Source organism: Chenopodium album, chromosome 10 (genome assembly GCF_948465745.1).
Source record: "Chenopodium album chromosome 10, dcCheAlbu1.1, whole genome shotgun sequence".
In the NCBI taxonomy this organism is placed as follows: domain Eukaryota; kingdom Viridiplantae; phylum Streptophyta; class Magnoliopsida; order Caryophyllales; family Amaranthaceae; genus Chenopodium; species Chenopodium album.
Window position 1 is genome coordinate 732,393 of NC_137843.1, and position 23,880 is coordinate 756,272.

The following is a 23,880-nucleotide window of genomic DNA, read 5'->3' on the forward strand; positions in this document are numbered from 1 at the left end:
CTTTGTTTTTTTAAAACTATATTTAAAATAATGATTCTTTCATGAGTATTTGAGATCATACAATGGAATTCTCAAGAGTATTTAAGTGTTTTGCAAATAATATGACTAGTTTAAGTGAATTTTATGAAATGATCATATTTTCTCAAAACACTAAACTATTACTAAGGCCTGTTCTCTCCAACTTAATTTCAGTTCAGTTTAGTTCAACTCTAATAAACTCTAATTTAATATTTATAATGTTTTGTCAATAAAATTGTGATATACGAATTGAAGTATGAAGTATATTCTAAATATAATCTTATAAAAGGATTTACTATATCAAAAGCCAATATACTAGTATTTTTTATACAAGTATTTTACTAAGTTTATAAGGTTCAAAATAACATTATAATCTAAGAATGATTGATGTCTTTAAGGGCTATGGTATTATTAACTCGACTGTTCAAATAGTCACTAATACGTGATTTAAATTTGGCAAATTTTCCAATTATAAGAGTAACTGAGTAAGTGATTCTTGGAAGCGCGGAGAAGAACAGTCTGTTGATATTGCTAGAAGAAAAGAACATTCAATTTCATTCTCTACGGTTTGAGGTAACATTTATTGTTAACATCCACGATTAAATTTGAGAAATGAGTCTATGAACATGTCTTATGAATGTGTTTGATATGGATTGTGGGGAAATGCTTATTTATTATTGAAATGCTTATGTAATTGAATTATCGACAAAGTTTAAAATTATCGAACCACAAGTACAGGGTCTACTAAACTAAGGCCTGTTCACTTCAACTTAATTTCAGTTCAGTTCGGCTTCAATCAGTTCAGTTCATTTCAGCTCCTAATTTCCTTCTCTCGTAAAATATTTATTTCTCTCTATTCAATTCCAATCAGTTTAGTTCAGTAAATGTGAACAGACCCTAAATTTGGTGTAGTGGGAAAGATTGTATTTCTAATCTTGAGAATGGGGATTCAATCTTCATTAGAAGCACTTTGAGAGTAGGGATTCCTTACCTTTTCTTCCTTATTCATAATGTGTCTAACCCGCAAATATCAAATTAAAAACCGTGAGGGTTGAAATTCGATTAGAATCCTTCTTTAAAAAAAAATGAGGTAGAGTCGTACAGTCGTACTTAGGGTTGAGCAAAACTACCCGAAAAATCGAAAATCCATTCTGTTATCGTTTCGAAAATTAGGATACTCGATCCGATAACCATAACGGTTCGAAATAATCACTATATAATATTAATGATTAGTAATATATTATTAATAACTTGACCAAGATCATATGGTATTGTTGTTAATTATTGTTAAAAATATCATAATAACTAATTTATTATGTTTAATTATCATTATTGGATACCCGATAACCGATTCGAAAATTTGGGTACCCTAAGTCCGGATACCCGAACTTATCGGTTCGGTTTATGAATATCACTTTTAGTAATATTGGTTATCGGATACTCGAACCGTTAGTCCTAATGATACGGGTACCCGTTCCATGCTCACCCCTAGACTCGTACTCCCTCGTTTTCTGACCCTAGTAAAAATCACTCCAACACCAAAATTTTTACCAACCTTTCTCTCTCTCCTCATTCAACCAATTTCCATCACATCGAACGATCCTTTGAATTGGAATCTGTCTCCTCCAAATTCATAAATTGTTCAAGAAATTTCTAATAATAAGAAATCTAGGGTTTTGGAAAACAAATTGACAATGCCACAAACTAATCCAATTGAAGAAGAAAGCCATGATCAACAACCTTTGAATTCGAATCTCTCTCCTCCAAATTCATCTTCGGGTGTTGTTCTTGGCGGCACTTTCGACCGTTTGCACGATGGTCACCGTCTTTTTCTCAAGGTTCTATCTTTTCCTATCCTTAACTTAATTCCTTCTTTTTGATCTTCAATTAATTATCTAATATTAGTAATTAAAGGATTTTGGGTTGTGGGGTTCAACTACAATTGGTCAATTGGGATATGTTACTATTTTTGGTTTCAATTTTACAGGAGCTGCTGTTTTGGGAAATTTTGACAATTAATTTCTGGGATAAGTTGTTATACATTTACCTTATTATAGTCTGTTTAGGAATTTGTTTGGTTCATGAATTTGATCAACAATTTGTAGGCTTTGACTTTTCTGTAGTACTCTTATCTAATGACTAATTTGGATTTGGGTTTATATTTGCTTGAATTATTGTCTTACTGAATTTCCTAACATAGTATACTGTAGGACATAGATGGATTACATATTAGTGTATTACATAGATAGAGTTAAGCTCATTATTACATAGACAGAGATTTAAGCTCATTATTAATTAGAGTTTATATTTGGGTCGATTCTGAGATATGTTTATGATGTCTTAGTTCTATTATGCTAATAGCATTGATGCTCGAGATGAATTTTATGGACTAATGGCAAGAGCTCTCATAGCCTAGACATTCTTATAGTAATGGCTTCTGGGAATAGAAGTATTGAACCACAGTGAAGGTACAAAAGTGTCGGCGTTGATAATTGTGGATGTGGCCTGCAGGTTTTTGGTTTTGCATATGAAATAATGTCTTTTCTAAAGTTTTCAGTTAATCTGATTATGACAAACTATTATAGGGATGGTGTTGTATGGGGTTGCCATGTTTAAGGAAGAGTGTGTCATTTTGAAAGCTATTATTATTGATCTAGGGAAGACATTCGGAAACTGCCTTTTCTGTTTTTAGACAACATACATGTTTCTGATTGATTTGACTTGGATGCTGAGACATTCCTGACAGAGCATTGTTAATTTAGGCTGCAGCTGATCTTGCTACAGACCGTGTTGTTATTGGAGTTTGTGATGGCCCTATGCTGGCTAAAAAGCAGGTGAATCTCTCCACCCGAAACTCCCCAATCGCTACATGTATATGCCTGTTTCATCTTTCTTTTTACTTGACCATCCGTGAGAAGATTTGATTATGCATCTGAAAATATTTTGATATTAATTCTTTTGCTGCCTCATTTATTATGTTTTACTATCTGGATAACCACTGTAAGTTTACTATCTTGAAAATCTACGTTTACTTGGCCATAATGAGGAGATATCAGATAACATGCATGTCTTAGTAGTTGACGAAGGGAACAATAACAAACGAGAATCACCGAGTGTCCTGTCTTTTTAATTAGCTTGTCAAATCTTAATGTTTCTGTCAAAATAATTCTAATTAATGACCGTAAATTGTGTAGCAGGCAAGTGAAATGAAAGCTACAGAGATAGGATGTGAATTATTCGTGTTCAGTTTGAATTGAAAGCTGCTTTAGAGTGTGCTTGGCCATAACTGAGCTTCTGTGTCTCATGTAGTTGCGACCTTGTCTTATCATCCACCATACTAAAGCATGTTAATGACGTGGGACTTAGAATTATCCACTGAGTTCAAACTGTTATTCATTCGTGTTAGTTTTTTGTGAATTTGATTTTCCATATTTATATGCTCCTTTAGCCTAATCTTTGCTTATAAAATTACTACCAAAGGTCCACATAGCTGAACTCTAAGAACTCCATATGCTCTATTTCTCAAGTATGGTTACAGAATTTCAACTATTTTTTACTGATAATTTCTACCCATCTTGAATTTTTTTGCAGTATGCAGAATTGATAGAACCTATTGAGAAAAGGATGCAGAACGTGCAAGATTATATTAAGGTGCACATGTTGTAATCATCAAGTACAAAGGCTCATATTTCTTAGAAATTATCTGCTTAACCTCTGTGGCATCATTCTAATACTGTTGCTACTTAATTTCTGCAAAACTCCTGCTTGATAACATTTTGAAATTCAATCTTGTTTTTATAGAACTTATGAGTCTTTTTTGGCTATAAAAGTCCGTCTGGCTTTGTTTTTATCTTTGGTTCTTTGCATATGACTACACAGTTCTCCATTTTCTCACATTATTAATCAGAATTATCGTATTTTGTATATTCTCTTTTCTGCAGTCCATCAAACCAGAGCTAACTGTTCAAGTCGAACCCCTTGTAGATCCTTATGGTCCTTCTATTACTGATGAAAATTTGGAGGCCATTGTAGTCAGGTATGTTATGTGGATTTAGGTGCAGGAAATAGCAGCCTAGCAGTCTTTTTTATTCTTAATCGCAGCCCATTAATTCCACTGATTTCCACATACCCCCTTGTTATGACAGCTTTTGGGCTGTTTTGATTCTTTTTGTGCTCTTTTCTTCTGGCACATACTTCATGTGAAGCATCTTGTAGGAGTAATACATTTTTTGGTATATACCATTACCTTAGTACTGTATATTTGTGAAAGATGGGAAGATTTACTCTGCATTGAAGCTGCTGAAATTGCTCGTCTTTTGCTGGATTCTGATAAGGATATCTTTGTGCCATTAGTGTTGACTTCATGATCTTGATTAAAACATAACTTATACGATTCTCAGTCACAATCCACACCTGACTGATTTATGCTTCTGCTTTCCTGGCAGTAAGGAGACGTATACCGGAGGATTGTCAGTCAATCGAAAGAGAGCTGAGAAGGGACTTTCAGAACTAAAGGTTTGATCATTAACTTGCAAACATTTTCTATTTTTAGTTTTCTGTAAGCTGAGCCTTTAAAAAAAAAAGAAATTTCTTCCATATTCTTGTGTTGGTCTGAAGCTCGCATTATATATTAATTGCAGATTGAAGTTGTAGATTTAGTATCTGATACAACAAGTGATGATAAGCTGAGTTCGACAACCTTAAGAAAGCTTGAGGCAGAGAAATTAGGAATTCAGCAAGAAACCTGAAATTCTTCCTTTGGATATCGAATCACCTTAGTGAAAGATATACTCCATATAAGCATATACACATCATAACACGTGTACGAGAAATTTGCATACATAATATCTCAGAATTAACATTTGTGTGACAATTTGCGTTGCGGTTACCCATTGTTACATTTTTGCTAGAGTTAATGGTTGCAATTCATAATTAAACATTAAAGATGTGCATTGTACAAGAAAATTTACTATGTGCAGAGTTACCTTGAAAAATTTTCTAACAAGTCTTCTAGCTACATTTATAACCTTCCATAATACGAGTAATTAAAAAAAAAAAATCATCACCAATGAAACATTTTCGATCTACTTACTATAAGGTCTATGACAAACACTCTTAAAAAGTTTGCAATTTTACGAGTTTTGTAGACTCTAATCTCTAAAAAAAATAAAATAAATAAATAAATTCTCACACTCTACTAGTATAACATCTAAAAGAATTTTGTTGCGTAGCAGTTCTATTGTATTACAACAATACGATTATACGAATCACAAATAGATTTTATATTTCTTTTAGGTTTTGTTACCCTCGAACTAAATTCTTGTAAGGTGTTTGTCGTTTCAATCTATTTTACAATCAAACGTCAACGTTTTAAAAAACAACGCTTGTAAGCGGTTAAGAAAATGTTAACGGCTGACTATTTAAAATTCAAAAAACCCCTCCCAAAAAACAACCAACTCCCTCATTAACAGCTTCTTTCTCCATTTCTCCCTCACCAAAATTTCATTTCCAAACCCTTTTTATCTCTCTTCTTCTTCTTATCCTCATTCATCTTCAAACAATTAAAAATCCCCAATTTTTGTTGAGAGATAAAGAATTTAGTGAGAGGAAAAAAACCCGTTTTTTTCTTCTTGAAGAACACAGGAAAATAGACCAAAAAAGCGTTCTTCTTCAATCTTCAGCAAGGTAATCATATATTTCTTTCAAATTAGTTGTCGATTATGAATTTTTTCAGAACTTGTTATTTGGGTATTTATTAAATTTCTTTAATTTTCTACAATTAAGTTGTTATTTTTCTTATTTACGTTGATTATTGAAGTTAATCAGAATCTTGGTTTAATTTTATGAAATTTCTCATTTTGTTTTTGTTATTTATTCTTAATCAAGAATTTGAATAGAATTTAGTAACCCATTTAAGTTTGTATTTGTTTATTTCAATAATCACAAAATTATGCTCTGTTTTTCCTTTGGTTTGATGGATTCTGATAATTCTGTGTTGAATTGGCAGTTGCATTTCAGAAATTGTTCCGAAAATGAATGATTTGATGACGAAATCGTTCTTAAGTTATGTTGATTTGAAGAAGCAAATTCAAACAGACGTTGAAACAGAGCTTTCTGATGCAGAAACATGGAAGGAATTAAACCCAATTGATCAAGAAAATCTCTCTGTTTTCTTCAAAGAAATCGATTTGATCAAATCCCAAATGGAGGAAATCAGTAATCTTCTTCATGAACTTGAGTCTCTTCATCAAGAATCCAAGACCACTCACAGTACTAAACTCCTCCGAGGGTTTCGAGATCGAATGGATTCCGACACCATTGCCATTCTTCGAAAGGTTAAGTCTCTCAAGTCCCGCCTCGAGTCCCTCGATAACTCGAATGTAAGCAATCGAAGAGTATCGGTCTCGTTTCGTGAAGGAAGCACTGTGGATCGTACTAGGGTGGCAGTGACTAATGGGTTAAGAATCAAATTCAAGGATATGATATTTGATTTTACAGGGTTAAGGGAAACAATCATGAATGATCATAGGGATGATCTAAGAAGGAAGTACTATAATGCTACAGGAGAGGCACCTAGTGAAGAAACTGTGGAGAAACTGCTGGCTGGCAGTCTGAAAATCGAGGTTTTCGAGGGGCGAGTGGGAGGAGCAGACAAGGAGGAAAAGGAAAGATATGAGGTTGTAAAGGATATACAAAGGAGCTTGAATAAATTGCATCAAGTATTTCTCGATATGGCGGTTTTGATCGAGAAACAAGGGGAACAAATCAATGACATTGAGCAGAATGTGGTGAATGCAGGAGAATATATCAGTGGAGGGACTAACAGTCTGTACTATGCTAAGCAGATGAAGAAAAACAGGAATTGGGTGCATTGGGTTTGGGCTGTAGGATTCATCATCTTGTTGGTGTGTTTCATCTCCTTAATTGCTCTGAGATAAGAATAAATCATGTGTTTAGGTTAATTGGGGTTTAGATTTGCTAATGTAAATGCAGTTTATGGGGTTTTTTTGAGCTTTTCTGAGCTCTTTTAGTTGGCTACTTACCTAGTTTGTCAATTCTTTTAGTTCTTTAGATACAAAGATTTCCATGATATAGCACTAATAAAAGTTAATTTCTTGCTTTTATTTCTTCGTGTGTTTCTGATTATTGAACTTCATTATGTTGAACTCAATCATTTTCCAGAACTTTTGCCTATTATAGTGTGAATTGAAGCCTTCATACGTCATATACAAATGTACCACATATTCTGAGAACCAAAATCTGGTACTGGAGTATGAAGTTGAATAACAATCAGTCTCACAGTAGTTGTTAAGGAAATTGCTTCAGCATAAACAATTAGTCTCAGAGTGACAGTATATAATTTTGGAATTGCTAGATTGTCCATTGAACAGTAATATGTTACAACAAGTCAACTAGATACAAAATATTTATGGAAGAATGCTGAATAATATACAAAATTTATTTTGATTATTCAAATGACAAGCTGCCAAATCCATGAAGAGTATTTCTCAGATGCTGACAAGGGAAATGCGTTCCTTAAATGTGATGCCGCAAAAATTATCTCAAGCAACACTAAGTTGCTGTGTTGCTGTCCAAGATTGCTCAGGCTGTAACTGGACTTCTGTAATCTGCATGACAGAATGATCCATAAGTAAAGATTTGAGTATAATAAGGGCTTTAAAACTCTCTGAAATGATCTAGTAGCAAATAGGTAGATCCTTTTTATCAGGAATTGACTCAACAAACAATTTTAGAGTTCATATGATGAATGAAAATAGTTACCCTACAGAGAGAAGCTGAAGCATATAGCTCAAATATGTCATCCATTTACAATAATTAAGAATTTACCTTGGCATTCTCAACACAAACGAAATCTTTGTAACAAGCTTCCATCTGCAGATGTGGATTCCACAAGACCGCGTCTAACCAACTGCATAGATTTAACAAGGTGTGAGGAATGACGAACTTAGGAAGTTGAGTCTGAACAGATGAACTCAGATAAGAAAGTACTTGGTATTCTTGACTGATATTTTATCCCCCAAACCATTTTCGAGGAGTACTTCATTTGGTGCATCAAGATATACACAGTCCACAAATCCAGGAAATGTGACCACATCCCTGAAATATCATTATAAGTCAATTGACCATATGACTAAGATATGCAAAGCACAATCTAAAGCTTTTCTGGGACATTCTTAAAGTGAACATTTTCTCCACTTTCACATATGTAAAGGCCTATTTAGCACTGAAAACTATTCTTCACTTCTAAACCACCACTGTCAGAGCAAAATACTGCATTCGAGTGGAACTCATGACCAAAAAAAAATACATAAAATTATGTATGTCGAGAGATGAATTTTTAGAGAAGATATGCACCAGTGTAAAATTGTACCATAATAACAATGTACCCCAATCAAGCTGTCTACCATCTACAATATTTGGCTGTCATTTGAATCAATGTTAAAATCTTCCAGCTAAAACTGAAATAGATATCCCACTTGCATTTTATGAATATGATATGTACCTCTCCTCTGTACCCTCTTGAGGATTTTTTGGATCTAATTCTTTGCTTAGTGTTTTGCAACCTTTCAGACCTGTAACCGCCACCCCATTGATCAAAGCCTGCACAGTAACCAAGGCAGTTCTGAATTTCTGATGAAGTTTTTCATTTTCACTTCAAACAAGTTTGGAAGGCAGGAAGACATATGATTGGGAAAATGGAAAATAGCTTTTTGATGATTTATAATAGGGACTACTGGAGAAGGGAGTACTAACATTTTAGTAATTTATGATCATCCTTTTATTAAAAAGCCTTCTATCCAGAACTCTTTACAGCATTTAAAAGGCTCAAAATATATACAGATTACGCTTACAGAGTTACAGCTTATCCACTCTGAAGCTTCCATTGAGGAAAGTGCAAAATAATTTGATTTTGACTAATAACTTTAGTGTTCAAAATGTGAGCAGGGTACTCACCCGGAAGTATGTATGCAAAGCAGTGCTAAAAGAAAAGGCCTTTTTGTCTGTATTAGTGACAGTTAACTCTGTTGAAAGGCTATTGGAATCCAAAATGATCTGAAACATGCAAGAGAAACACAAACGTTAAGCTAGTCTTGAAATCACAGCATTGAAGATCAAGTTTCACTTAAAATTAGGTACAAGCATCATTCAAATGGAAGTATGATTGACACATGATACAAAAAAGGGATCTAAAATAGGAAAAGAAATAGAAATCTCTAACATCCTTGAGTCATTTTGTAATTCTTTCTTTAACCTAATACTAAGCAAAGCAAGGCAGCTAAGTAGCTAACCTTATACAAAGCTTGGAAGCTGTAATCCCACATTGCCCGGCTGTAAGGATTATCCTTCAGTTCTAAAGTTAGAACAGGTTTCCCATCGATACTTTCAGAATCAACAACCGACCAATTCATATTCCTTGCAAAACCATGCTGCAGAATGATAAATGAAAGCAAGCATAATGAAGATGTTTGCAGATGGTAGAACAAAACAAAAGCAACAATAACAAAGAAGAATTCTTAATTATTCATGATTATTCCATTAATAACCCATTTTAGTTCACACAGAAAGCATTTTTATTTCTTAGTCCATCACCCTATCAACCCAAAATTTCAAATGTTATAATAACATATCAGGGATAGCATATTATAAATTAACATCAAAATCAGTAGTAAAATCTATATGCTTTTCAGAATGGAATGATGAAAAGCATTGCAGAAGCAGTAACAATCATACCTGCTGTATTTTCCCAGGTCCAAACTGAGGAAAACAATGTGGGATTCCTCCACTACCATGTAACATCACATAGATTATATCAGTAATCAATAAATCATACATCATACATAACAAAGTACTCCGTATTTAACCATTCAAAGACCCTTAAATCACCGGGCCGAGGCCGAGGCCGAGGGTTAGAAGAGAGAAACCTGATGGGTTTCTGGCCATTGAACACAGCATCAGGCCTGACAAAAAGAAGGTCTTTGCCATTTGGAATTCTCCATGAAGTCACACAACCTCCAAACAAGTATACTTCAGCCTCACTGCCTTCAACCCCATTCATCAAACAATCACAGTATTAATATTCTACTACTAGTATTAGTAAACTACCACAGCAGCAACAACAACAACAAATGGGTTTTGTATAAAGTTCGGAATAAGCGACAAAATCACGCGTAAATCAGTGTTATCGATATTAGTGGACCTACCATGAGGAGAAGTGAGAACAACCTTGGGAAGATTACCCAATCCTTCAGTAAGCTTAACTCCTTGAGTGGAAATAGCTGCTCCATCAATACTTGCTGATGCTCTCATACTCACAGTTGTAAATCTTTACCAAAATGCAAATCCCAAAGAAATTACTACTCAATTTTACATCAATTTAAAACTTTTTCAGCTGATTCAATCAATAAAATTAGACCATTTATTTGATTTAATTGAATGATTAGAGTAATTGAGAGAGAAAGGTAAGAGGAATACCTATTGTAATTGGGACAATGGAGTTTGAGGTTGGTAAGAGAGGGTAATGAAGCTGCCATTAAAATTGATGCCATCTCCGATAGAAAAGTTATGGTGTTGCAGTGCAGATGAGTTTTTACTTTTTAGAGTTTAATATTGTGTGTCCCTGCACTTAAACCACGAGTCAATTTTCAGCTGTATTGCCTTTCGGACATTATATTATCTGTAATTAACTAATGTTATCTCAACTTCTTTAGTATTAAATCAAAATAATTAAGCTTTCATTAAACCATGATTTCTCCACCCTTTTTTATTTTTTTATTTTGATTTTTTGGACACACACAAGTACACAACTACTTCTTGTTTTCTTGTCCGATATAATAAGAGTGGACAAATAATAACTTGTCTCCTATTGCAATATTTGCAAATATAGATTCGGATTATCGGATATACCATATTTGTGGAAGGTATCATCTACTACTACTAAACAGTAAACACATATCACATCGTTGGATATTACTTTGAAAATATATATGGAAATTTAAGAGAATGAACTATACTCTACTAATTTTAGGAGTAAAAAAAGTCAGTATTGTGGTACAGGGGTAAATTGATACGGAGACACGGAGTGCTATTTCATGCCAAACTTAACCTGTACGGAGTAGTTTCAAGTCTTTTACTAAGATAGTACACTTAGGACATGTTCTCTTCAGCTTAATTTCAGTTCAATTCTTAATTTCCTTCTTTTATAAACAATTCATTTCAGCTCTATTCAGTTCATTTCAATTCAGCTCCAATCAGTTTAGATCAGTTCAGTTTATCTCCAATCAGTTCAGTTGTTCAGTTCAACTCCAATCAGTTCAGTTCAATTTAGTTGTTTTCAGTAAATCAGAATAGGCCTTTGTTGTCACCTATAATAATGTTAAACAACTTTCAAGAAATGATAAAAATTCTAGCTTATTGGATTATCGAGGATGTCTGGATCTTATGCTTAATCATAAGTTAACATATGAGATGTAGAGATATACAATGAGACAACAATGTATATTATTTTGACATAGAGTTGGTAAATGTTGTGGAACAAGAACAAGTGAACAACTATAGGAAAAACCAACAATCATCATATCCAAACGTTTTGCTGAAAATCTGTATTACAGTTGAGAGTATGCTACAAATTACAATTTTCGTTAATGATGCTCATCAAACAATGCAATAATTTTTCCTCAAAGTAAGCTCAAATCTCAACTACTCCTGCGACTCTTACAAGTTACACCCAGATAACAATAATAAAGTAGGCAACTTTCATGGTTTTATACTTGAGAGATATTAGCATTGTGGAAGATCCTTTGGTGGAGGCAACACAGAGTACTCTGGTCCGGGTCCATCTTCAACCACGAACGCGATCTTTAATCCCCAACCCGTATGAAGCTCCAAATGACAATGCATGAACCATACTCCTGCAACCATATATAATCAATTATTAGCAAATATAGTGTAGCACCTCAAAATATATATACTAATACAAGTAATGAATATATATGTGCAACGTTAATGTTAGACTAAAACACACCCTAGCTAGTCAATGTCACGTATAATTTGTATACTTTATGTAATAAAATGTGTGCGCAGATGTTACATACTCTATCATAAGGCATTTGAAAATGTTAGTATTAATTACCTGGATTATCGGCTCTGAATCTGATAGCAGTCCAACCTCCGGTAGGAACTCCTACAGTATTCCTCTCAGGAGGATCAACCAAGTTAAATTTAGCCGGGTCCTTAACGGGATCAAAGTTACCAACCCCAGTACCGACCACAAAAAAGTTGTAGCCATGAAGATGAAAAGGATGAGACTCTACGGAAAGCAAATTGGTGTCTTGCAAAACAAGCTCAACCGTGGAGTTGAAAGCAATCTTGCTAAGCCGCGGCATTGTTGATTGGACCGTCCTAAGGTTAGCTGTCAATGGAGCCCCGGTGTAGTTAAAAGGTTTAGGAGGCTTGTCCGGGAAGTCAGTCTTGAACACCCCGGACATGTTGAAGTAATGAGCTTGTAAGAGCGCGGTTTTAGGCATGACAAAGGTGATGTTGTTCAATGAGGCTGTAAAACGAGTCCCATTCACACATGTAGGGCATGGGTTTGCCCCTAATCCAATCGTGAAGAACAATTTTCGGTCAACTTTCAAAGGTACCTTGGCAGGAAATTGAGGGGTGTTAAGGCTTCTAAGCTTCCTGTTGTAGGATAGCGCGTATGAAGTGTCATTCGGTGAAGGAAGTTGAGGTAAAGAAGGGATGATGGTGTTAGGGACGCCATTGTATTGGAAAATCGCGGTGGCTGTCTTGTTGTCTACGGGGATGGGTACGTCCATGAAGGTTCTAGTGGCCATAAAGTAACGGTTAGGGGGTTGATCTGCTCGGACCAACACGTTGGTGGTTTGGCCTGGAGCTATGAGGATGGAATTGGTTGTGAATGGTTTGACATATACCGCGTCTATTTCTACCACGGTCATAGAGTGGCCTGCTATGCCAAAGAATAGCTCGTCGTTGAGTGCAGCATTGATGATCCGAAGGAGGTACGTCTTTCCTTGTTCAACCTTCATTGCATAAGTGTCTACAAAAAAACAAAATTAAAGGAAAAGATTTGTCAGCAGGAAAATTAATGTTCTGTATTTAGCAAGCCTAACATAGTAACATGTAATTGTGTTATGTTATTTCGATTAGTCTTACGTTTCTCCGAGCAAGGGAACAAGGGTCCTGGTTTTCCATTGATAGTGTGAGCATCTGACATGTTCGGCGGCAAACCAAGTTGATTGCCTTGTTTAACAAGCGTCTCAACATCAGTGTTCCACCATTCCCCTGCACAATTGTACATACAACCACTTTCAAAATCAACAAAATGCACGATAAATAAGTAATTATTAAGATAAATTAAGGAAGTTATATATTTACTTCACCTAAAACAATGTTTTCTTCCAAGTGAGGTTGAGGAAAAGGGAATGAAGTCCCTTCTTTTGGCATGATGACAATGGCACCATAAACAGTGGCCCTTAGCCATGAAATATGTGCATGCCACCATAGTGTTCCTCTTTGTCCTGTAACGTTGAAGTCGTAGACATAGCTATTCCCGGTTTGAATTGGACATTGAGTTACGTATGCTGGTCCGTCTGCCCAACCATTTCGATATTGTTTCAGCCCATGCCTACAAGTTTTGCCCAACCAAAACATTGTTTCAAATATAGCAAATTAAAGAAACGAAGAACAAAGTAGATCGATTAAAATCATCTAAGGTTTAATATAGACTATCTAAGTGTCTAATTAAACTAATAAAAGATTGAGTTATAGAAAATATTTACCAATGGATAGAAATGTTATATTGTGCATGATTTGTAACGTTAATCACAACTCTATCCCCTTCTCTAGCATAAATAGTTGGTCCAGGATACATTCCATTCACGGTTACTATAGGCTTTGCATGGCATAGCCTGCTTACATTCGTCACTTGTATCTGAAATCAATAAAATCATATGTTAAAATCTGATTTTATTAAATCATGCATGCACCTTATGTAGTACATGCAATTTAATTTAAATGCAACACTAATTAAGGAAGTTATATGATCGAATTAAGAAAGTGGTGAGACGTTTAAATTATAAACTCACGTCGAATTGGTAGTTCTTCACAGCTGCTTCTGATGGGAGAAAGAATGTAGCTAGGAAAATGAAAATGAGACATTTGTAAGCATGGTGAAAATTTCTCGAGCTCGAGGCCGCCATCTTTATGGAGCCAATAAGCTCCCTGATATAATCTGTTAGAAATGTGAGAAATAGAGAGATTTTGGATGATGTTGGTGAGAAAGGTGAAGGAATGATTTTAATATATAGATGTATAAATATCTACATATGTAATACGTTGTTATACGTATGTAGGGTGGTAGAACAAATAAATCAGTTAGTTGTAACTTATACAGAAAATGGCTTGCATTGTATTGGCAGGTGATTGACTGACTTAGAGGCTGAGATAACATGAACCCTAAATCAAGTTTTTCCTACATTAGATATATATGTCAAATTTTTTTTATGTTTTTTATTTAATATTACAATAGTATATTTGAAGGTAGTATATTTGAAGGTAAAAACATTAATATGAACAAATAAAAAAATCATAAATTAAAAGTAAAATGATCGAGAGAAACTAAGGGCCAACCTACCTTACTTTTGGTCCCTTAGAACTTAGGCTTTAAGGAGAAGGGATATTTAGCTTGTTATTTTGTTAATGTTGACAATACCACTGGCTATAAAGTTTACTTATGTGGTATAAGATTATTTACATTCACTAATATTATTTCTGTAATGAAAGCTCCTTCTGACCAATTATGAGCAACTTTTGTAAACTGTACTGTACCAGCTATATTATTCAACCACACAAGTATATAGAAATGGTAATAGGATGTCAATGTCGATGATCTAGAGTTTTTTTTTACTTTCCTTTCGATTGACATTATATCAAAAGATGTCCTATTATACTATAAGGTACTTGCACTAGTCATTTATATATACGTTACTTTGATATTTTAATTTATAGCACATTTCATGTGCCGCTAGTCACATTATGTGGCCGTTTGTAAAAGATCAAAGTAACTCCCATAACAGTCACAAAATAACTATCATGATGGCTATATATAAGAATTTGTGTTTAGTTTATGGTTTGAAATTTATTGTTCTTTATCTTAGGAGTCCAATTACATAAATGTATGCCTATTCCCAAAGGAAATATAATTAGATTAGTTGGAAATGAAGGAAGTTCTCCTTATTTGTTTGTATGTAGTATGTTAGTGTTTTTGAAGTGTGGTCAATGAAATAACTTTATTAAGTTGCAGCACCTCTTAAGTTATTTAAAAAGCAAAAATTAAAAAATAATTAAAAGCTTTTGCAAAATAGAATTCTAAACAAGGTTGAAGTTTAAATTTTCTAAAATTAGAATAAACATTGAATCTTTAATGTCTAAACATTGTTAATTTACAAACTTATTTTTTTTTTTATGCATATGGTCAGGTATGGGGGTTTGGATAATGTATGGCCTATAAATCTCCATAAAATGTACAGACTCACTTGTAATTAAAATTTTAGCCCACACACACTTTGGTAGGCCCAAAAATCATATTTCATTTTGTTGGTTAGTTGTAGTAATTAGCCCATTTGCCTTACACTTTTCTGCCATACCGCGCCACCTTGCATAGTTGCATGCATTCCAATCATTTTAAGAAGAAAAAATAACTAGTAGTATTGTAAGAGTATACTATACTTGTATAACACAATTGGGATAAAGGATCGGACTACTCATTGAGTCCATTTGAGCCTACCGGTTACGATTGAGGTTCGTATACTATACAATATGTTATATGTTTAAAATTTGCACACTCATTTATAATTTGTATTGTCCTTTAATTCATTAGATTTTTTAGACAAGGTAGAAAATAGGGTCATGCAATCGAGGCCCATCCTAAATGACTAATTGTAAAATAAAATAAGAATTCAACTCTTATATAATGCAAATTGTGAGAAGTGAAGTATGATTTATAATTATATATAAATGGTATATATAATAACAAAGAACAATCTGTTTATTAAAAAAAATAAAAATTAAAGAACGTTCTGTTATAGATACATTTACTTTTTATGGACGTTTTAGCCAAATTATCTCATGACTACGATTTGGTGATTGTTGTTATATACTTGTATATATAAGAGTATTATAAAAGAAATTCACTCAATTATTACATAATTGGAGTATAAAGTATAAAGTTGACTAATCTACATTCTACAATAACTAGCCATACATGCGAACATTCGATCGTGGATATCTTTATTATTTTGACTTCTATTGCATAAATAAATTGATAAATATATTGATATACATACATGGACTAAAGATTTAACCCCTTTTTTCCATCTAAATTCCCTCTGACACTCTTCTCCAGCCAAGTACAAATCTTTCCGGAAAAAGTAAAGAATACCAAAAATGTCAAGGCAATTTTTTAAAGAAAAGTTACAAAAAAAATGACTGTATAACGTGACATATATATCAATTATTAACCATTTATATCATTGAGCATGAATATTGATCACCTCATATATTATGATGATGAGATAGTCCAGATCATTTTCATGTTTGTGATGAAAACATGGGAAGACAAGATTAACTAACCACCTACTTCACTTCAACTGATCCATCTGTATGACTCTATATAGAGAGTTTGGTTGGATTTGGGGCTCTATATATGGTTGGTATTTTCTAAGCAAATGGATTTTAACATTGCATGTGCCCGTCATCCCATCTTAGTCCTTCTTTGCCCCTTTTTTGTTGCATCTTGGCACGGATTACCTAATCAAGGGGCCTACTCGTTTTCCGATACTTCCTCCCCGATAAACTTATTTAAACTACCCATTCCGTTTTTATAAGATTTTCTTATTTAAAAGGTGATTGTTTTAAAATAAGAATTTTTAAAAAAGCAAAACGAGTAGTTTTAAACGTTGATTGTCTCATAAGTCATGTGAAAAGTTAAAACATGAAAACTTACCTTTTGATGATGAAAAGTCATAGCGGAAAAGAATACTTACCTCTTGTGCGATACTATATACTAATAGAACTACGTATTTAAAAAAATAAGAAAAATCATGTAAATTACTACGTACTAAAGCTATTGCATGAATTTAATTAGAGTGCTATTTGATTTCCATAATCGTCAAAAGTTTATCCAAAGTCTTAACTAATTGTGTCTTTTTAATGAAAAAAAAAGGAGTAATAATGAATTTGTGGATATATTAATTGACAATATTGAATAAAACCTCTTTAGTAAAAAAATAATTTTGTAGCTAAGAAGGAATACATGCTTTAAAAAAGACTTCATAACTTTTTTTTCTACTTTATTTACATTTCTCTTACCTTTTGGTTATGGGCCCTATAAAAGTTAAGTATGCAGTTTGATTTAATCATGACCATTTAATCAAAATGTTTATTATAAACACGAGCATGCCTTGAAATATAAACTCACAGCCAAGTTTTAAAGTCATTTATATTTTGAACATGGTTCCTTAAGTATTGTGGAATATTGTAAATAGTCAGTTGTTAGAAAAAAAAAAAAAATGTACCAAGTAAAATCGAAAATTTCAAGTACACGAAGAGTTAATTTCTCTTATATCAAAATTTAAACCAAATACTTTATTATTCTAACAAATTGGAAAATTACCTCAATCCAATGCATCTATGGACAATTACTTGTATACCATATATAATTTGCTTTTTTATTGGATATGAACATATGATTCATTCTTATAAGAAAAGTCACAATTTTTTTTTTAAGTCAATAAATATACTTAGTACTCACGTATTAAAAGAAAGTCAAATAAATTTTTTAAATATTATATTGCAGATAAAAAATACTAAATTTTTTTTTTTATAAATTTCAAAATAAAAAGAGGTTATACTTATAAATAATCAACCAATCTAAATAAGGAAATGAAAAACGGGGTTGGATTGAATGCATTCACACTCATGCTAATACTGTAGTCAATGGACAAACTCAATGCCTTAAAAGCAAATCTGACCGTTACTTTTGTCATGATTCATTGATTTGTAATAATAAGAATAACACCAATATTCTTAAGTCACCGTATTATGAGGTCTTGATCTAATGATATACAATAGATTACTAGGTCTTAAGCCACCTTATTATGAGATATTTGTATTGTTTTTATGACTTATTTGGACAATAAAATTTATCAAAAATCCAATAATTCGTGAAAATATATGTTATTAACAACCAAGTATCGGCATACATGAAAATATATCCCGTACATAGTAGAACAAAAAAACAAGTTGTATATCTTATGAGGCACTCAATCAACAAACACACATAAACTAGTCTAGTACAATCTTTTCTATTAGATCAAATTTAGCTTGGTAAAATACTCCGTAGTATGGACTATTTAGTACTCCCTCCGTTTTTAAATACTTGCTTCATTTCTCCATGTGCGGAGTTTTAGGAGAAATTAGAGAAATTGAAGAAAATAATAAAATATGGAGGTTGGTGGAAGAATAAAAAATTGTAAAAAAATAAAAGTAGTGGAGAGAATTAAAAGAGAGAGAATATGAAATTAATATTGTTGGGTCCACTTGGTGAGAGAAATTAATTAAATATTATAAAATCTTTTCAAATAAGGAAATAGAGCAGTATTTAAAAACGGCCGAAAAAAAAAGTGGAGCAAATATTTAAAAACGGAGAGAATATGTAATAGTGAAAGCATGAGTACAGAGTATGATGTACTTCCTCTGTTTTTTAATACTTGCAACACTTCCCTATAATGAAAATGCCACAATACTTGCAATATACTATAAATGGAAAGTTATTTTAGGAAAAATTATACTATTTTCATTATTTAAAGTACATGGCACACTAAATTACACTACTAACAACCACTCACCCTATTTTAAAGTGAATTATATCATGTGAATCTCACATTTCTTAAATACCGTGAAAGTGTGTGTTGCAACTATTAAAAAATGGAGGAAGTATTTATTTATACTCTGTTAGAAAAATCAAAATAACCCTTGTATATATCCTATGAGGCGCTATTAGCAAACACATAAACTAGTCTAGTACTCTACTCTAGTTATCCAGCATGAGTGCATGACTGTATGTCACACATACATATATATAAAACGGATAAGCCTTTATTCACTTTTTTTACAGAAAACTCATAAACCTTTTCTTATAAAAAATAAAATAAAATAAAATAAAATAAACACACAAAAATAGCCCAGAAATCTTTTTTTTTTCTTTTCTTTTACAAAGTAAATTTCTTTTTTTTTTTTGGGAAGCGGCGCAAAAATCGAGGAGAGAGAAACAAAAATGAGAAGAGAGCCTCCATTCTGGAAACATTAGAAAAAGCAAAAAAAAGTAGTGAGAGAAAAGAAAGGTAGAAGAGTAAAATGGGGATCTAAAAAAAACTCTCAAATTTACGGGTAGAAGGTGGGGGGCAGTGGGCAGTTCTCGGGCATCACCGGAACCTCCGACCGTTACCGGCGGTGATCTGACGGCGGAGATTGAAAGAATGAGAAATGTTGATCAGATCCAACCGTTCATCTGAAAATTTATTCTGATTTGATTTGATTGTTGATTGATTCCAAAATTTTCATTCAATCTCTCTCTTTGATCTGATTGCTGCTCACTTTTTTCTGGGTTTTGAATTTATACCCACTCTTTCTCTCTCCTCTTCTATCTAATCCCAGCTTTTTTTTTACCCAGGTTGGTTTTTTTTATTTATTTATTATTTTTTTTTATTTATTTTTTATTTTGGGTTATTGTTAGGATTTGTAAAATTGCTATTTTTGGGGTTAAAGTTGATAAGATCGACATTTATTGACATTTTTAGTGGATAAATTTGTTACAATTTTTGTGAAAATGTGATAGTTTTTGAATTTAATCATCTAGAAATGTTCAAATTAGTTAATGCTAATTTAATGTTCGCCAAATTATTTGAAAAGTTGGTTGATAATCGGATCATTTCTTGCTACTCTCCACATCAAAAGTTCTCGTATTTGAGTTTTTTTTAATTAGTGTTATAATCACCGTCCAAATAAGAAGAACTTTTAGAGACGAAAAGGGTTTTGGTTTAGTTTTTGGAGTACAGTTTTGAATTGTTATAAAAATCATAATTTACAACTGCCCATTTAATTAATTTTATCTTAGTTTTTAGGGTTTGGATTTTTATGTCGACTTAAAGGTTGTTGTAGATCTGCATATACAGATGCATAAAAAAATGAAAAAAATTAAAGCTCTCATTTTTTAATTGGGCTAACCAAAAGAAAGTATTGTTAAAAATCTCAACTTTTTTAGGTGTAAGATGATGTATTTTGGCTAATTAAGTTCTTATTTTGAGCATTGAATAATGATAATAAAAATGGTATATATTGTTTGTTTTTTAGCTGTGTTTGAGGGTTTAGTTGAAATTTGTTTTGTTGTTTATATTTTGATAATTAATACAAGTAATAATTTGGTTCAATGTCATCATCAAAGTATTAAGCTACAAAACACTATTGTAATTTGGCAAATTGACAACTGCTTATTTTGATGTATCTTAATTTGATTAGGTAGGAAGTGTTGAAAGATTATAGCTTATCTAAATCAAGATAATAACAGATTGTTTTTATGTTTAATAAACATAATAGTTGGATGCCTTGAAAGACCGACCGTACTTTGTCTAAATCATGATAACATTAGTTTGGTTTCAGGTGTCATCAAGCTCATTAGGTGCATATATTAAAAGACCAGACTAGTCCAAAATAAGATGTCCTTCAAGGGCATCGTAAGGGAACTGAAAGAGATGAGAGAGGGGATCGGAAACCGGTCCAGACGGGGAGGAGAAGGAGGGAGGCAGTGGCGTGGGAGAACGAGATCACATATTGCACCTGACCAGGCGTCACCTAATATTGAAGAAGTTGAGCAAGGTCGGTGGGCGAATTTGCCATCTGAATTGCTTTTGGATATCATTAGGAGGGTTGAAGATACTGAGACATCATGGCCTGCTAGAAGTGTTGTAGTATTTTGTGCTGCCGTTTGTAGATCGTGGAGAGATGTTACGAAAGAAATAGTTCAGACTCCAGAACAGTGTGGAAGGATCACTTTTCCGATCTCTTTGAAGCAGGTATAACTGGAATTTTAGTGTGGTTTACTGCTTGAAAGTTGGAACATTCTTATACTTGTATATAGAGTGTAGATTTGTTCTCCTTGACATCTAATTTCCGTTGTATGTGAATTTCTTGTAGCCTGGATCGCGTGATCAGCCTATACAATGTTTTATCAAAAGGGATAGAGCAACTTCTACTTTCCGCCTTTACTATGGATTGACGCCATGTAAGTCAGTTTCTTTTCATTCTTTTGTATAAATATATTATTCAGATGCAAATGTTAGTTTCTGAATATATTTCTAGGAGCATTTTGCTTGGAGATTAGTGTGATGTTTGTAGGACATCTACTGAACAAGCTTAGGTTAAGTGGAGTAACTAAGTATATATGCATATTAATTGTTCACTTTTGCAGCTGAAGAAGAAAACGATAAATTACTATTGGCTGCTAGGAAGATCAGAAGAGCAACAAGCACAGATTTTGTAATATCTTTAGTTGCAGACGACTTCTCAAGAGCTAGCAATGCATATGTTGGAAAGCTCAGGCAAGCTTACATTATCACATCAGATGTCAATTGCTGTCCAAATGGTTCAATGAAAAACATCTGACAAATTATTATTATTATTGTTTCAGGTCAAATTTTTTGGGTACCAAGTTCACCGTGTATGACAGCCAACCCCCACAAGATGCAGCAGTTAAAACTAACAGTCGGTCTAGCCGAAGGTTTCATTCTAAGCAGGTTTCTCCTAGAGTGCCTGCTTACAATTACAGCATAGCAACCATCTCTTATGAGCTTAGTGTTCTCCGCACCCGAGGGCCTAGGAGATTACATTGTGTCATTCACTCCATTCCTCTAGCTTCCATTCAAGAGGGAGGATCTGCCCCAACTCCTCAATCATTTCCTCAATCAATTAATGAGCATTGTCCACCTTCACCAGGCTTGCCAGGGAAGGAACAACCTATCAGTTTTAGCTCCACCAGTCTATCAGAGCCGCCGCCTACCTTCTCAGATGACCGACTCATACTTAAAAACAAAGCTCCTAGATGGCATGAGCAGCTGCAGTGTTGGTGCTTGAACTTCAGAGGCCGGGTAACAGTTGCCTCTGTCAAGAATTTTCAGCTTGTGGCAGCTGTTGAGCCACACCACAACATCCCTGTTGCTGAGCAAGAAAAGGTTATACTACAGTTTGGAAAGATTGGAAAAGATATATTCACCATGGATTATCGCTATCCACTCTCTGCTTTTCAAGCCTTTGCAATCTGTCTTAGCAGCTTTGACACAAAGCCAGCATGCGAATGACTTCTAGGGTTAGTTTTCACGAGTTTCTCATCCCCTGTAAGGCTTGCCCTGTGATAGTTGATCACTGGGCATCTGCATCAATGGCCATGAGTGCCACCCTGCAGATTGTGGCGAGTGATCTTAACTGTGCAGTCATGGAAATTTTTATTGCAAAACATCAATGGATGTATATTTATGGTGCCAGGGGAAGTAGGTTATGTTGTAATTTCATTTTCCTTCAACTCGGTATTATTTACATATACTCGCCTCAAGAGATACCGGAGGTTCATGCAAACTCCTTTTGGTTAGTTTGATCTTCTTATCAGTTTTGCACTGAGAATGGCTTAATCCTGATATTGAATTGAGATAAGCTATATACCAAAGCATAGTTGGCAATGTTGATATTGAATTTTGTTTGTAAGTAGGTAGGATGTGGAGACTGTTAGCAGACCTTTCTTGAAGTTAAACCCCAAACAGGGTACTTCCCTAACCAGAAGGGCACAGAACCCCCCCCCCCCCCCCCCCCCAGGTGCCTCTTAGAAGATGGAAGAGCCAAACTATCGAGCTCTTACTCGATCCACGTTAATGTTGATATTGACATCGATTGAGATCACGTCTATCTTACTTCGTATATCGTATTAATAAGGTACCAACAGCCATATCTTGTTTTCAAATTGTATGTGGTTACCTTGAAAACAGAATGGTGCTGCAACCGTAAATGATGTCTCCAGTGCTGATACAGCCAGTCAGCCAGCTAGATATGTGCACTTGTTTAGGCCAGGAGTTTGTAACATCATAATTCGTATTATATTAGTGGGAGAGTTATTTGTGAAGAGGAGCATGCACCTGCACCCACAGGCACACATGCAACATGCTCTACTCGGACCAGACAAGGCGGCCTGCACATGTGTCATGTGTGGATTCGGAGCTCAAGTTTTCTCACTCTAAGACAAGGCATATATGAACTTTTGGACTTAATTTATTACAGTACTACAATTCAGGATATCAAGCATAAATAATAAAGGTAAGAAAAAAATACTAGTAGGAAATATTGAGTCTTTTCACAAGAAAAATGCATGTCAAAACTCAGAAAGCCCAATTTGATACTCTGTGAGTTGTAACTTTGTAAGACCAAGTTAAACAACTAATTTTACAGTGTGTTATTTTCCCGATTATGTTATAAGAACATTCCAATATTATGATTCATATTTTTAAGAAGATTAGTATTTCTTCAGGATATTTTACTTCATGTTTACTGCTGTTCGCACATCAGCTGATCATTCCAATATTCTGACATGCAACTGATGCTGTTCATTCAGATGTATAGCACAAACTAAGAAATTTTATTGATATTCTGCAAGGAAATTAGGAAAGTGATATTACATAGTTCAACGTTACAAACTAACTTTAACAGTTTTACCTATAGAAA

At 33.8% G+C, this 23,880-nt stretch overlaps 3 protein-coding genes and 1 pseudogene across 4 annotated transcripts; 2 read left to right on the forward strand and 2 right to left on the reverse strand.

The window, feature by feature from the left end:
- The first annotated feature begins 1,535 nt into the window (after positions 1-1,535).
- LOC145561828 (syntaxin-112-like) lies at positions 1,536-7,080 on the forward strand (annotated as a pseudogene). The gene is made up of 8 exons (XR_014094226.1): positions 1,536-1,856; positions 2,781-2,852; positions 3,610-3,669; positions 3,960-4,054; positions 4,464-4,533; positions 4,659-4,796; positions 5,314-5,318; positions 6,026-7,080. The product of XR_014094226.1 is annotated as a syntaxin-112-like (transcript).
- A 285-nt stretch (positions 7,081-7,365) lies between these two features.
- On the reverse strand, positions 7,366-10,712 carry LOC145563012 (putative glucose-6-phosphate 1-epimerase). The gene is made up of 10 exons (XM_081623420.1): positions 10,513-10,712; positions 10,242-10,363; positions 9,963-10,080; positions 9,772-9,823; positions 9,330-9,467; positions 8,995-9,093; positions 8,543-8,640; positions 8,029-8,136; positions 7,867-7,948; positions 7,366-7,646 (listed from the first exon to the last, which is right to left on the reverse strand). The coding sequence occupies exons 1-10, from the start codon at positions 10,584-10,586 to the stop codon at positions 7,581-7,583; spliced, it is 957 nt and encodes a 318-aa protein (XP_081479546.1). The 5' UTR covers positions 10,587-10,712; the 3' UTR covers positions 7,366-7,580.
- Positions 10,713-11,521: 809 nt separating this feature from the next.
- On the reverse strand, positions 11,522-14,359 carry LOC145563013 (laccase-11-like). Its single transcript, XM_081623421.1, has 6 exons — positions 14,148-14,359; positions 13,842-13,993; positions 13,443-13,687; positions 13,216-13,344; positions 12,170-13,099; positions 11,522-11,948 (listed from the first exon to the last, which is right to left on the reverse strand). The coding sequence occupies exons 1-6, from the start codon at positions 14,259-14,261 to the stop codon at positions 11,818-11,820; spliced, it is 1,701 nt and encodes a 566-aa protein (XP_081479547.1). The 5' UTR covers positions 14,262-14,359; the 3' UTR covers positions 11,522-11,817.
- Positions 14,360-19,315: 4,956 nt separating this feature from the next.
- LOC145561829 (tubby-like F-box protein 5) lies at positions 19,316-22,771 on the forward strand. The gene is made up of 5 exons (XM_081621947.1): positions 19,316-19,792; positions 20,779-21,191; positions 21,313-21,400; positions 21,587-21,716; positions 21,806-22,771. Exons 2-5 carry the CDS (start codon positions 20,835-20,837, stop codon positions 22,470-22,472), a joined length of 1,242 nt encoding a protein of 413 aa, XP_081478073.1. The 5' UTR covers positions 19,316-19,792; positions 20,779-20,834; the 3' UTR covers positions 22,473-22,771.
- Positions 22,772-23,880: the final 1,109 nt, after the last annotated feature.